The 15,817-nt window shown below is 47.5% G+C and overlaps 2 protein-coding genes across 3 annotated transcripts in view; one reads left to right on the top strand and one right to left on the bottom strand.

Moving 5' to 3' along the window:
- The window catches only part of LOC148443298 (uncharacterized), a 96,518-nt gene extending 89,647 nt beyond the window's left edge, over positions 1-6,871 (top strand). The window contains exon 7 of one of the 2 annotated variants that reach the window (XM_088462996.1): positions 4,997-6,871. In XM_088462996.1, coding sequence (XP_088319122.1) covers positions 4,997-6,723 — 1,727 coding nt within the window. In that variant the 3' untranslated portion in view covers positions 6,724-6,871. The remainder of the gene's footprint in view (positions 1-4,996) is intronic. The other variant, XM_088462997.1, reaches the window with a different exon arrangement.
- The window catches only part of LOC148443297 (uncharacterized), an 84,335-nt gene that overhangs the window by 27,938 nt on the left and 40,580 nt on the right, over positions 1-15,817 (bottom strand). The window lies entirely within an intron of this gene.

The following is a 15,817-nucleotide window of genomic DNA, read 5'->3' as shown; positions in this document are numbered from 1 at the left end:
TCAAAAAATATTTCACAGGTTACAGGAGGTAAAAGTCCTTACCTTCTTGTAACTACACCTAAAACAAAAACTCCTATGTTTTGTTCCTTTTGGAATGAAGGTAAGGGAAGATTTCAGGCTTTCCAAGGTGCACCTAGAGGTCTACAAAGAGGGACCTTTAGGGGACGAGGTGGTTCCGGCACCAGTCGACCTGCAGCTAAGCCAGCAGGGAGATCCACATGACTGTCATGGGACTGGGACCCGTCCTCTGGTGGGAAGTCGCTTACTCAAGTTCCAGGAAACTTGGATTCAATACAATCCCGATTTTTGGGTAAGTCATATAGTCACCAGGGGTTACATTTTGGATTTTGAGGGTCCTGTTCCAAGAAGGTTCTTTTCAACTCCTCCCTGTTGATGGTTGCAGAAAGGCGGCTCTCATGCAGGCAATTTCTGCGCTTTCCATTCCGGAGAAAGTATTCAATTTCCAGCACTACAAGTAGTTCTGTGGTTTTACTCTAATCTTCTCTTAGTAGACAAACCGGACGGGTCATTCCGACCCATTCTCAACTTCAGGGACTTAAATGTTTATCTTCACTTGGAGAAATTCAAGATGGAGTCAATAAGGTCATTCATTTGTTCTATTGTAAGAAGAAGATTTTCTGGCTTCCATAGATATCAAGGATGCCTACCTACCTCCATATTCCTATATGGCGGGATCATCAGCATCTTCTGCGGTTTGCAGTGCAGCATCAACATTTTCAGTTTCAGGCTCTGCCATTTGGTTTGGCCACCGCCCCCAGAGTCTTTATAATTATATTCCTACTCAGGAGAGAGGGATTATATGTGTCTGCTTATCTAAACTATTTGTTGCTAAGGGATCCCTTAATAGCTCTATTGAAACAACATATTCAGATTACTTTAGGCATGCTCCAGAGATTCGGCTGGATCATCAACTTTCCCAAATCAAATTTAATTCTATCTCAGAGGATGGTATTTTTGGGTCTTCTCTTCGACACTCAGTGTCACAGAGTGTTTCTGCCACAGGCAAAGATTCAGGATCTTCAATACAGAATAAGGACCATTTACAGATGTCTCATATCGGTTCTAAGGGCTATGCAGGTAATGAGGAAAATGGTAGCTTCATTAGAAGCTGTTCCTTTTGCCAGATTTCACGTCCGACCTCCACGGAACCAATTGTTTCATTGATGGATAAAACCAGACCCTCGATTAAACAATCAGATGTTCAGGCTATCTCTGCAAATCCGGCAGTCTCTCCGCTGGTAGTTACAGGATGCAAATCTGGACCAGGGTTGCCAATTGTCAGTAAAAGCCGTTGTCACCACAGATGCCAGCATTACAGGCTGGGGGGCAGTGGTTCTGTACAGACACTTGCAGGGTGTATGGTCTGCCCAGGAAACTGCTCTTCCTATCAATATACTGGAACTAAGGGCAATTCTATATGCATTGATTCAGGCTCAATGCTATTTAAAGAATTTACCAGTATGAATTCAGATAATGCCACAGCAGTTGCATACATAAACAAGCAGGGTGGCAAATGCAGCTGGCTGGCAATGAGGGAGGTTTCTCAGATTCTTCATTGAGCAGTAAATTGGGTTCCAACTATTTCAGCAGTTTACATTCCAGGGGTGGACAACTGGGAGGCAGACTTGTTAAGTCGCCACAGTGTGCAGGCAGGGGAATGGGAATTACACCAGGAGCTGTTTGCAGAAATAGTTGCCAGATGGAGATCTCCGGACATTGATTTAATGGTTTCTCCTCAACAAGAAACTGCCAAGGTTACGGATCTCAGTCCAGGGATCCTCAGGCATCTCTGGTGGATGCCATAATAGCACCTTGGCTGTTCCAGCTGGGATACATATTTCCTCCTCTGGTAATGGTACAAAGGGTAATTCCCCCAAATTTGACAGGTGGGCCGAAGGGTTATTATGGTGGTTCCAGATTGGCTGCGCCATCAGTGGTACATAATTCTATGAGACCTATTTGGGCTGCTGTGGGCAGATTGGTTGAAACCCACTAGCTTTGTCTTTTATTTAGACATTCCATTTTATCTGCCTCTGCGTCCAGAGCTGTTGCTTCAGGGCCCATGCCGTCACCCCAATTTGCATTGCTTGGCGGCATGGTTGTTGAATCCAAAATTCAGAGGACCAAAAGGTTTGCAGTGTCTGTGGTGAAAACCATGATACAGGCTTTTAAACCAGTTACTTCCCAGATTTATAATTTGATATGGAAGATATATATATTTCTTGGTGTAACCAACACAAGTTCACACCTGAAATATTCTGAGTATCTCACCTCTTGTCCTTTTTACAAGGGGGATTGGGTAAGGGTCTGAGATTGTCCTCTATTAATGGACAAAAGTCATCCCTGTCGATTCTGTTTCAAAGGAAATTGGCCACCATTCCAGAAGTTCAGACCTTCTTACATGGAGTTCTTCGCATGCAATCTCCTTATTTACCTCCAGTTCCTAATTGGGATTTGAATTTAGTTTTGGTACCATTGAGCCTTTGGAGTCTGTAGAATTGCGATATCTCACTCTGAAGGTGGTTTTCCTTTTGCCCATTTCCTCGGCCAGGTGGATATCGGAATTAGCGTCTCTTTCCTGTAAATCTCCGCTTATTATTTTTTTACGCACTAAAGCTTCCTTTCTGCCAAAGGTGGTATTGGCTTTCTGCCAGGATTCAGTGACTAGTGAAGCTTCTTCCTTATCACTGTTGGATGTGGTACGTGCGTTACGCATTTACTTGGACCGTACTGCGTCTTCGAGGTGTACGGAATCATTGTTGGTGTTGATTGATGCACCAGAGAGGCTGGCCTGCTTCAAAAGGGTCCATCACTAGATGGGTCACTTCTGCCATTAGGCAGGCATATTTGTCCTCGAATGTGACAGTTCCGGCCTCAACTCGATGCGTGCTGTCGGAGCCTCTTTTTTACCGCTTCCATACTTTTGGCGCAAGCGATGCCAGTGATGGGCGCAAAATTCTTATTTTTCAGTCCCACGATTCTGTAATATTTTGACAGGTAGAACAAATAAAAGAATTACCCCAGTGACCCATCTTTAAATTACACCCAACCACCTCAATATCTTTGGTTTATCACCCTAATGCAAGCCTGGCCAACGTGTGGCTCTCCAGCTGTATGAAACTATAACCCCCAGCATGCCCTGCCACAGTTTTGCTATTAGGGAATGCTAAAACTGGCAGGCAATGCTGGGATTTGTAGTTTCACAACAGCTGGAGAACCACAGGTTGACCAGGCCTGTCCTAATCAGTCACAGTGACTGGCTTATTACATATCGGCCTGCTGCACATAATAACGTGTCACAGTAACTGGCTTATTACATATCAGCCTGCTGCACATAATAACGTGTCACAGTGACTGGCTTATTACACATCAGCCTGCTGCATATAACGTGTCACAGTGACTGGGTTATTACATATCAGCCTGCTGCACATAATAACGTGTCATAGTGACTGGCTTATTACACATCAGCCTGCTGCTCATAATAGCGTGTCACAGTGACTGGCTTATTACATATCAGCCTGCTGCACATAATAACGTGTCACAGTAACTGGCTTATTACATATCAGCCTGCTGCACATAATAACGTGTCACAGTGACTGGCTTATTACATATCAGCCTGCTACACATAACGTGTCACATTGACTGGCTTATTACATATCAGCCTGCAGCACATAATAACGTGTCACTGTGACTGGCTTATTACATATCAGCCTGCTGCACATAATAACGTGTCACAGTGACTGGCTTATTACATATCAGCCTGCTGCACATAATAACGTGTCACAGTGACTGGCTTATTACATATCAGCCTGCTGCACATAATAACATGTCACAGTGACTGGCTTATTACATATCAGCCTGCTGCACATAATAACGTGTCACAGTGACTGGCTTATTACATATCAGCCTGCTGCACATAACATGTCACAGTGACTGGCTTATTACATATCGGCCTGCTGCACATAATAACGTGTCACAGTGACTGGCTTATTACATATCAGTCTTCTGCACACAATAACGTGTCACAGTGACTGGCTTATTACATATCAGCCTGCTGCTCATAATAACGTGTCACAGTGACTGGCTTATTACATATCAGCCTGCTGCACATAATAACGTGTCATAGTGACTGGCTTATTACATATCGACCTGCTGCACATAATAACGTGTCACAGTGACTGGGTTATTACATATCAGCCTGCTGCACATAATAACGTGTCACAGTGACTGGCTTATTACATATCAGCCTGCTGCACATAATAACGTGTCACAGTGACTGGCTTATTACATATCAGTCTGCTGCACACAATAACGTGTCACAGTGACTGGCTTATTACATATCAGCCTGCTGCACATAATAACGTGTCACAGTGACTGGCTTATTACATATCAGACTGCCGCACATAATAACGTGTCACAGTGACTGGCTTATTATATATCGACCTGCTGCACATAATAACTTATATTACCTAGCGTGAATGGGTCAAACAAAATAACTACATTTATTGAGATTGTTACACGTTCATATTAATTATCGCAAGCGGCAAACGATGTTTCGGAGCTGAAACATAACGGCAATGTTTGATCACTAATTACTAACCCAACATTTGCACAAATTATTTTATTTTAGCTGTTTTTATGTTTGTAATAGTAGGACAAATGGATTAAATAAATGATTACAAAATACATATATTATGTTATGTGGGAACATGTTCTGAATTAATTTTAATGCAAGTTCCAATAAAATGTAAATTTTGGTAAAGTAAAATATATGATCTTTAGTGCATCACTCAGCAAAGCTCCCCTTGTCTCCTTTCTTCTCCTGTATTATATTTATTAGTGTGAGCAGTACCAGCCCAAAGTGTTCTGCATTAGGTTGTACAAAGCACAAACCTATGGGAATAGGGGTGAGATAAATAGTGATTAATGACACCTTTGTTGTGATATTCTTGGTTAACAATTTTATTTCTACTAGATGGACCCAATTCAAGGAATACTTTGGAGGAGAATCTCGCGTGGTCTCCTCATTTGAAATTAGAAGATAGGAACATCACACGTGAGTCTCCAGAAGAAAACCACGTTACCCTAAATATACATCCAGCACTTCACAGTGCAGATATATCATCCGATCCCTCTATTCTTGGGGAATGTTCTCCTGGTAACTCTCATATTGCTTCACAAACTACAGATCATGGCAGTGATACAATAATGTCCTCTTCTAAATTTCAGAATTGTTTTACAGCTAACCTAGTTGAGACTAGTCACACAGGTGATAGGCCATTTTCATGCTCTGAGTGTGGGAAATGTTTTACTCTGAAATCACATCTTGTTGCACATCAGAGACGTCACACAGCTGAGAGGCCATTTCCATGTTCTGAGTGTGGGAAATGTTTTACTCTGAAATTATATCTTCTTAGACATGAGAGACGTCACAAAGGTGAGAGGCCATTTCCATGTTCTGAATGTGGGAAATGTTTTTCACTAAAATCATATCTTGTTAGACATCAGAGAAGTCACACAGGTGAGAAACCATATCCATGCTCTGAGTGTGGGAAATGTTTTGCACACAAGCAAGGTCTTGTTATTCATGAGAGAAGTCACACAGGTGAGCTGCCATTTCCTTGTTCTGAGTGCGGGAAATGTTTCCCACGAAAATCAGATCTTGTTATACATGAAAGAAGTCACACAGGTGAGAATCCATTTCCATGCTCTGAGTGTGAGAAATGCTTTGCACAGAAATCATATCTTGTTGCACATCAGAGAACTCACACAGGTGAAAAACCATTTCCATGCTCTCAGTGTGAGAAATGTTTTATCAGCAAATCATCTTTTGTTATACATGAAAGAGTCCACACAGGTGAGAAACCATTTCCATGCTCTGTGTGTGGGAAATGTTTTATCAGCAAATCATCTCTTGTTATACATGAAAGAGTCCACACAGGTGAGAAACCATTTCCATGCTCTGAGTGTGGAAAACGTTTCAAAAATAAATCCGATCTTGTTGCACATCAGAGAAGTCACACAGGTGAAAAACAATTTCCATGTTCTGAGTGTGGGAAAAGTTTTACACAGGAATCACAGTTGATTATACATCAGAGAAGTCACACGGGTGAGAAACCATTTCCATGCTCTGAGTGTGGAAAATGTTTTTCAAACCAGTCATCTCTTGCTAGACATAAGAAAAGAAGTCACACAAGTGAGAGGCCATTTCTATGCTCTGAGTGTGGGAAATGTTTTTCACATAAATCACATCTTGTTCAACATCAGAGAAGTCACACAGGTGAGAAACCATTTCCATGTTCTGAGTGTGGGAAAAGTTTCCTACGAAAATCAGATCTTGTTATACATGAGAGAAGTCACACGGGTGAGAAGCCATTTCAGTGTTCTGAGTGTGGAAAATGTTATACACATAAATCACCTCTTGTTATACATAAGAGAAGTCACATGAATGAGAAGCCATTTCAATGTTCTGAGTGTGGGAAATGTTTTATACAGAGATCAGATTGTGTTAGACATCAGAAAACACACACAGGTGAGAAGCCATTTCCATGTTCTGAGTGTGGGAAATGTTTTATACGGAAATCAGATCTTGTTAAACATCAGAGAAGTCATACAGGTGAGAAACCATTTCCATGTTCTAAGTGTGGGAAATGTTTTTCACAATCATCTGATCTTATTAAACATCAGAGAAGTCACAGGTGAGAACCAGCTGTTGTAAGGCATGAGAAAGTCACAGTTTAATTTCCTTAATTGGTAGACTTGAAACGAGCATGTATTAAAATGTCAAATTTAAGATAACTAATTACATTATTTGTTTATATAGCACTTTTCTCCTAATAGGATTTCAAACACTTTGCATATTTGTATAAGGTGAGGCAGCCATCTTGGATGTGCTCCGTTGCTATTCTGAGTAATCAGTTACATCAGTCCATGCCCCTGTTGGAGCTTACAATGTAATTCCTCATCACACACCAGGTTCCATTTTTATCAAAAGCCACTTAACCTACCAGTCTGCCTATGAGGTTTGTGAGAGGAAGCCAGAGTTACTAGTGGAAACACAATCAAGGAGAGAACATATAAACTCCACACAAATATGGCCTTAGGAATAGTACCTTACACCCCAGCACTATGATGCAACAATTCTAACCACTATGCATAGTAAAAATGCTTTTTGTTTTTAAATGGAATAAAAACAATGAAATGTACAGAGTCTACTCACACAGGGTATTTATAGCACTGAGTTATGGAGGGCATTCAAAGTTCCCATCACACAGTATATTAACATGGTATAAAATTACTTTCTACTTCAGGGTCCATAGGGGGTCCACAGGGTTGACCTTGGGGTTATAGCTGGATCAGGATCCATGGGCACCACACAGTTAAGCTTTTAGCTCCCAGGATGCACTTGGGTCCTTCTCTATACCCCGCCCCCGAGCCACAGGCACCTCAGTGTAAGTTGGTGCCCGGCCAGAGTCGGTCACCGCGCAGGGGGGCTGCAGGAGCAGCCCCCAGAAGCTTTTTATTTTAGATATTTATTTTATTCCTACAGATGGCAGCGAAGGGCTGTCTATACAGACGCCCACGTTGCCGCTCTGATCCCCGACTGGCGCCGCGACGCCTGTACTGATCTGGGGATCGCGGCGGGAGGACAGAGTCCGTACTAGCCGGACTCTGTCTACCTCCCAGGACTGCTGCCGGAGTCGCCGGGGATTCAGGTAAGCCGCGCGTCGCTGGCTAGTGGCGGCGCGCGGAATGCCTTAAAATGCAGTCCTTTAGCCTCCGGTCCTGGGGACAGACCGGAGGCTGCTGGCAGTGGCGGTGGGCCCCCCCCATAACCCGTGGGACCACTAGACCACCAGGGATAACAGGCAAGCGGGAAGCCAGCATCCCTGGGGTTATGGCCAGCCAGGGGAGGAAGCCTTCCCTGTTCAGCGGCTCCTCCCCTCAGCTCATCGCGCCTTTCAGCACGCAGTCTGGCGTCGCTGATCTGCAGACTCTTCGGCCACTCCTCCTCTGAGGTCTCTGGGGGCCATTTTCTCACAGTGGCAGCGCAGATCTCAGGGAGCACGCGGACCGGTCCCCCTGTGTACCTCTCCCCTGATTTAAGGACAGTGTACACAGCACTATAGCCCTCCCAGACACTGAATCTGGGAGGTTGATTGTAGTGGAAAGGTGCAGTGAGTATATCTTCTCTGCATGGTATGTGACTTTTGCTAGTGCTGCCTGTCTGTGCTTATTTTCCACTTACTGTCAGCTTATACCTGTCCCTTTGCTTCTCCTACAAGCCCTGCAGGTGTGTGGGGGAAGGGTGTTTCTACTGACCTCACTTATATAGATCACGTATTTGTGTGGTTCGTCACATACAGTTGTGTTCGACACAGTGCCATATTGTGGGCTGTTGTTCAACACCGGTGAGTGCGTTTACTTCTGCCCTGTTGCCAGATATATAATATATTCTGTCATGTCAGACGAGGAGGTTGAGCGCTCAGTGGCTCCGGCGTTGGCCTCCTGCGGACGCTGTTCTGCAGGAGTGGATAGGGAGGTTTTGTCACAGGATGGCCTGTGTAGTCGGTGCCAGGTGGCTCCTGGCCCATCCAAACCTTCTGTGACGCAGGAACCACCATGGGCGATGTTTTCTCAAGTGCTGGTGTCTATCGCGGACCGTCTGTCGGTCCCGACTGCTCTCCCTACTAGGGCGTTACCCCAGCCGACCATTCCCCGGGTGTCCCGCAGTTATTGTGGAGTCCTCCTGGGTCTCAGTCTGTGGGTCCCTATGCGGGGTTGCCTATGTATATACAGGCTTCCCCTGTGCCGCAGCAGCCTGTGGTACCTTTTCAGGCCCCTATGGCGACTCCTCCACCCTGGGTGGATGTGTTCTCCAACTCCGTGCAAAATTTGGCTGCCGCATCCTCGGCTTTTCAGTCAATGTTGCAGACTGACATGCCTTCCAGGGTTTCAAAACGCCCACTTATGGCGCGGGCGGCTCAGGTTTCGGACTCAGAGGGTTCCTCAGATGATGGGGAGGTCCCTGATGACACTGACTCGGACGCCTCGGGCCAGGAAGTGGATACCAAGTCATCCATTAATGTGCGAGCACTGGTTAGGGCGGTGCGAGCTATTCTTCTTATAGAGGATGAGGCACCGGTTCCTAAGTCGAAGTTTCCTAGTTTCAAGAAAACTAAGGTGGCTTCTGCGGTGTTTCCCCTGTCGGATCAGTTGACGGATCATATGGCAGTAGCTTGGCAGGCGCCCAGTAAGAGGTTCCTTCCTCAGAAGCGGTTGACTTATTATCCCTTCCCTGAGGCACATTGTAAAAAATGGGAAACTCCACCGGCGGTGGATTCCCATGTCACCCGTTTAACTCGGGGTGCTACCTTACCATTACCGTCGATATCCTCGCTGAAGGACCCCATGGACAGGAAAGTTGAAACTTGCTTAAAGTCTATTTACTCCCTCTCCGGGGCGGTGGCCCGACCGTCCATGGCCATCTCCTGGGTGGCCAAGGCCATTGAGGGGTGGGCCAATACATTGGAAGATACCTTCCTGGACGACGCTCCGGATGTCCAGAGGGCGTTGTTGGGACAGATGAGGGACGCTGCTTCTTACATTGGGGAAGCTTCTTTAGATGCTAGTCTGCTGACTTTGCGGGTATCGGCTGCAGCGGTGTCTGCCCGCCGATCCTTATGGTTGCGGTCCTGGAGAGCGGACTCTGATTCAGAGAAAGGCCTGGAGGCCTTACCTTTCAATGGGGAATTACTATTTGGTCCGGACTTGGACAAAATAGTGGATACCCTGGCTAAATCCAAGTCGGCTTTCCTCCCTTCGGCGGCACTGCCTGCTAAGGTTCGGAGTTCGGCTTTTCGTTCCTTTCGGGTGCAGGGTAAGGCAAAAGGTCAGTCCTTCGCGAGACAGTCTGCGAGTAAGAATGCCTCTAAACCCAAGAAGCAAGCCTGGAGTGCTCGGCGCCCTTCTTCCAAGCAGGAAGATAAACCTGCGGCCTGATGGGACGGGCCTCCCTCTGGGGGACCTCAGAGTGGGAGGCCGACTTCTATTTACCCAGTGCTGGCACAATACCACCACGGATGCCTGGGTTCGAGAAGTGGTCTCCCAGGGGTACGCCCTGTCTTTTCGGCACAGACCACCCCACCAGTTTTTCTGCACCAGTCCTTCTCAGGACAAGACCAAGGCGTTACAGATTCAGGAGGCTATAGAGTCCTTGCTGAAAGCAGGGGTCGTTGTTCCCGTTCCTCAATCACAACGAGGGACGGGGTATTATTCGTCTCTGTTTCTGGTGCAGAAACCCAATGGTTCTCATCGCCCTATCCTCAACTTGAAGTCTCTGAACAAATTCCTCAGAGTTCCCAAGTTCAGGATGGAAACGTTACGCTCCATCATTCTGGCGATGGAACCGGGGGATTACATGGTGTCCCTGGATATCCAGGACGCCTACCTCCATGTTCCGATAGCACTTTCGCACCAGCAGTATCTGAGGTTCGCTATCCTTCAACACCACTATCAGTTCCGAGCGCTACCCTTTGGTCTCTCCACTGCACCGAGGGTGTTCACGAAGATTATGGCGGTCATGGCCGCACGTCTTCGGAACCAGAATGTACAGCTGCTGCCGTATCTGGATGACCTCCTGTTGCTGGCGAGCTCCCCGGAGGTACTGCTTCAACATCTCCACCTGACGATCGCTTGCCTGCAAGCACACGAGTGGTTGATAAATTGGAAAAAGTCCTCCCTGATTCCATCACAGCGGATGGTTCATTTGGGAGCCCTGCTGGATTCGCGTCAGCAAAGGATTTTTCTGACTCCGGAGAAGTCGCCTCCCTACAGCTGCGGATACGCAGTTGCCTGAGCAGTCGCCGCCTGTCGGTGCATTCGGCTATGAGAGTTCTTGGCTCCATGGTGTCGACATTCGACATGGTGGAATTTGCCCAGTTCCATTCCCGGCCCCTGCAGGGGCTGATTCTATCGGAATGGAACGGGTTACCTCACCGGAGCCGCTCTCAGGTGCTGGTGTTGTCTCCGGAGGTTCGGCAATCTTTGGCTTGGTGGCTTCAGACAGCTCATCTGGTCGAGGGGCGCCCCTTTTGGATCCCGGACTGGGTCCTGCTCACGACGGGTGCCAGTCTCCGGGGTTGGGGGGCAGTGACCGGTTCATTGTCTCTCCAGGGTCGTTGGTCTGCGGAAGAAGCACTTCTCCCCATCAACATCCTGGAACTGCGGGCAGTATACAGGGCCCTGCAGTCGTCCGGTCCCGCTCTTCACGGAAGGGCAGTACAGGTGCAGTTCGACAACGCCACCGCGGTGGCGTATATCAACCACCAAGGAGGAACTCGCAGTCGGGCAGCGATGTCGGAGGTGCCTCGCATCCTGACTTGGGCGGAGTGTCACATTCCAGCGATCTCGGCGGTCTTCATCCCCGGAGTCCTCAATTGGGAAGCGGACTTCCTCAGCCGTCACGACGTGCATCCCGGGGAATGGTCGCTTCACCCAGAGGTGTTTCAGCTACTCGTGGACAGGTGGGGACTGCCGGAGCTGGACTTGATGGCCTCCCGTCACAATCACAAGTTGCCCGGGTCAAGGACAAGAGACGCAGGCGCAAGTCTGGTGGACGCGCTGTCGGTGAAATGGATGTTTCACCTGGCGTATCTGTTTCCTCCGATATCACTACTTCCTCGGGTTCTGCGGAAATTCAAGCAGGACGGCGGTACGCACGTGCTGGTAGCTCCGACGTGGCCCAGACGTCCTTGGTAGTCCAATCTCAGGAGCCTCTCCATCGACGCTCCGTACCTTCTTCCTCAGCGTCGGGACCTGTTGTCTCAGGGGCCCTGCCTTTACCCGGATCTGGGTCGGCTGTCTTTGATGGCGTGGCTCTTGAGACAGCCGTCTTGAGGTCTCGGGGCTTCTCCAGTTCGGTTATTGGTACCATGCTCAGGGCACGCAAGCCTGCTTCAGCACGGATTTATCACAGGGTGTGGCACACTTACTTTCAGTGGTGTGAGTCCAGACATTATGATCCTCAGGTGTTCCGAGTTTCTAGGATCTTGGAATTTCTTCAATCAGGATTGGACCTCGGCTTACGCCTTGCATCTCTGAAGGTTCATGTGTCCGCCTTGTCCGTGTGGTTTCAACAGTGGATTGCATTACTGCCGGATGTTCACACCTTTTTCCAAGGTGTTCTCAGGATCCAGCCTCCCTTTGTGCCTCCTGTGGCTCCTTGGGACTTGGCGGTGGTTCTACGGGTCCTGCAGGGTCCTCCGTTTGAGGTGGTGGAGCTCAAGTGGCTGACGTTTAAGACTGTTTTTCTCCTGGCAATTGCTTCGGCCAGGAGGGTGTCTGAATTGGGGGCGCTTTCCTGATTTTTCACCAGGACAGCGGTGCTCCGCACTCGTCCTGAGTTTTTGCCCAAAGTGGTCTCGAAGTTCCACATTAATCAGGAACTTGTTGTGCCAGCTTTTCAGTCCCCTGATCTTTCAGCTGGTGAGACTTCCTTAGATGTGGTCCGGGCGCTTAGAATTTATGTGGACCGGACGGCTTCGGTTAGGAAGTCTGATTCCTTGTTTATCCTCTTTGGTTTTCACAAGAGGGGTTGGCCTGCCAACAAACAAACGTTAGCCCTTTGGCTTCGTTACGTTATTTGTGAGGCTTATGTACAGGAGAGTTTACCTGTGCCAGCCTCTGTTAAGGCTCATTCCACTCGTTCTGTGGGTCCCTCTTGGGCTGCTAGACGTGGCGCCTCTGCTGTTCAGCTGTGTAAGGTGGCCACTTGGTCTTCAATTCAAACGTTTTTGAGGTTCTATGCGTTTGACACTTTCGCCTCTCAGGATGCATCCTTTGGGCGCCGGGTGCTCCTTTCAGCACAGGAGCGTCCCCGCCCTTAGTTGAACTGCTTTGGGATATCCCCAAGGTCAACCCTGTGGACCCCCTATGGACCCTGAAGTAGAAAACAAGAGATATGGTAAGAACTTACCTTTGTTATCTCTGTTTCTACGAAGTCCATAGGGTCCACAGGGCGCCCGCCCTGACGCACCTGGCTTCAAATGGGCTGTGTGGCTGGTCACTGGTTTTCCGTCTCCCATTTCTGTGAGTATGGTTTCTTGTGTGTTCCAGTCTTCCTTCTCTCTGTTCCATACTCTCCTCCGGCCTAGGCTGCTTACCAACTGAGGTGCCTGTGGCTCGGGGGCGGGGTATAGGGAAGGACCCAAGTGCATCCTGGGAGCTAAAAGCTTAACTGTGTGGTGCCCATGGATCCTGATCCAGCTATAACCCCAAGGTCAACCCTGTGGACCCTATGGACTTCGTAGAAACAGAGATAACAAAGGTAAGTTCTTACCATATCTCTTGTTATTCACATATATAAATGACATGTTATCAACCAGACTGGAAGATATGAAGCATGTGTGAAATGTATTGCAGTTTCCTTATCCTGTTATACACCCGTAGCAGAAACCTGTAGGTCCTGCTCTCTGTGGGATTACAGCTGTCATAGAATGATGCATTGACACCACAAGCTCTGTAGTACTGTGTAGATAGACATTGTCTGCACTAACCCCTCCAGCCATAATCTGCCGGCTATGGAGCCTTGTGATGGCTTGTGCTGGAAGAGCCAGTTTCCATCTGAATGCATGACCTGAATGGGTGTAAATGATCTGCAAGGATAGTTACATAGTGTCTGCCAGTCAGTGATGTCTGCAGATGTATCAGGGATCAATGGTTGGTGTAATGGTCGGCATATCTTCCTCACAGCACTAAGGCCTTGGCTGTGATTCCCACCAGAGCCCTAACTGTGCAGTCTGTATATTCATCCCATACTTGTGTGCATTTCCTCCGGGTACTCTGGTTTCCAGCCACAATCCAATAATATACTGGTAGGTTATCTGTCTCCCGACAGAAGGTGCCCCTATTGTGTCTGTGTTTAATGTGGTAGAGAATATGGATTGTAAGCTCCACTGGGGCAGGGAATGTTGTGAAGGGCCAAATCTATGTGTGCTATATACTAACTGGTAATACAGAATAACCCCCCCACACACACCATAGCAGAGCAACGAACACCCTGGACTTTCCTTTGTTGCTTTGTAGTGTCCATTGCCTTGTGGGATTTTCCCATTCATCTGTATGATACAGTTGGAACCTCAACCCGTTAAACCAGGCTTCACATTTCCAGTGATCTTGTATGCAGTGGTGGTAATGAGCTCAGGCGGTGTGCAGAGCCTTGTGCCCTGGGGTCAGCAATATAGCCGGATTGGGGCATCAACTGTTATACCACATAGAAGAAAGGGAACGTTGCACTGTACAAATGCTGATATTTGTGGCTCCAGGATACATTATTGATGTTAGCTGCATCAATGTTGCATGCCGGGTGTATATTACAGTGTTGTCTATGGTCGCCCAGAGTATTTTGTCGGCCACGGTGGTGTTGCATGCTGGATGTCTTCCCTGATGTTGTGCACTCGTGATACACCATTGAAACATACACATAAAAATTTAAATTTCATCTTAATTTTGGAGATGGAGTCACCTATCAAGCTTTGTTCAAAGTCACTTATATCATGATGATACGCTGACATCTTCCTGCAAACTATATGTGAGTGCAGAGTCAGGGACTGAGCTAATTGGGACCTCCTGCTGTCCTATGATGATCTGTGCAAAGGCAGAGCAATCCTCTGTATAGTCTGGTCTGATCGCTATAGGAATATCATTTGCTCTCATTCATAACTATCAGTAACTGAGAGATCGGTATACATACACTGAGAGATCGATATACATATACCGAGAGAGCGGTATACGTACACCGAGAGATCTGTATATATTAGAGATTTTCCCACAAAATTCAGATTTTTCCCGCCAAAAATTGGGTCTCAGAAAGAGGCAAAATGTCATCTTTCATGGACTTTTGTCCAGGAATGATGATGTTTGTCCATGAAAGATGACGTTTTGCCTCTTTCTGATACCCGATTTTTGGTGGGAAAAATCTGAACTAATCCAAGCCTGCACATCCTTAGTATATATACACCGAGAGATCTGTATATATACACTGAGAGATCTGTATATATACACTACCTTTCACAAGAGGTTACACACCTCTATTTTCTATTTTTTATTTAATTTAAGTTCAGGGAATAACCTGGAATGGTACAAAGCTGATAAATGGTGGGGGGTAAAGAAAAATGTTTTGGTTAGCAAAAACTGAAATATATTGTGAATTTTGGAGTTATAAAAAGCCTTTTTCAGAGAAGAACTGATGGGCTTAAAACCTACAACTATTCTACAGCAATGATAAAGAGGCTGCCTCTACCACCAGCTACCGAGGGCTGGGCAAGCACCACCAGCTACCGAGGACTGTGCAACACCACCAGCTACCGAGGGCTGGGCAGCACCACCAGCTACCGAGGACTGTGCAACACCACCAGTTACCAAGGGCTGAGCACCACCAGCTACCGAGGGCTGGGCAAGCACCACCAGCTACCGAGGGCTGTGCAAGCACCACCAGCTACCGAGGGCTGGGCAGCACCACCAGCTACCGAGGACTGTGCAACACCACCAGCTACCGAGGGCTGAGCACCACCACCAGCTACCAAGGGCTGGGCAGCACCACCAGCTACCGAGGGCTGGGCAGCACCACCAGCTACCGAGGGCTGGGCAGTACCACCAGCTACCGAGGGCCGGGCAACACCACCACCAGCTACCAAGGGCTGGGCAGCACCACCAGCTACTGAGGGCTGGAAGAAGGTCTTATTGCCCAAAGAATAAAAATTCTGTCTATTAAAACTGGCATCTTGTGAGATACTGG

The sequence above is a fragment of the Taudactylus pleione genome, unplaced genomic scaffold (assembly GCF_031769625.1).
Source record: "Taudactylus pleione unplaced genomic scaffold, aTauple2 ptg001312l, whole genome shotgun sequence".
NCBI classification, from domain to species: Eukaryota; Metazoa; Chordata; class Amphibia; order Anura; family Myobatrachidae; genus Taudactylus; species Taudactylus pleione.
The sequence above is the reverse complement of the archived record's forward strand: the minus strand, read 5'-3'. Positions and strand labels throughout refer to the sequence as shown.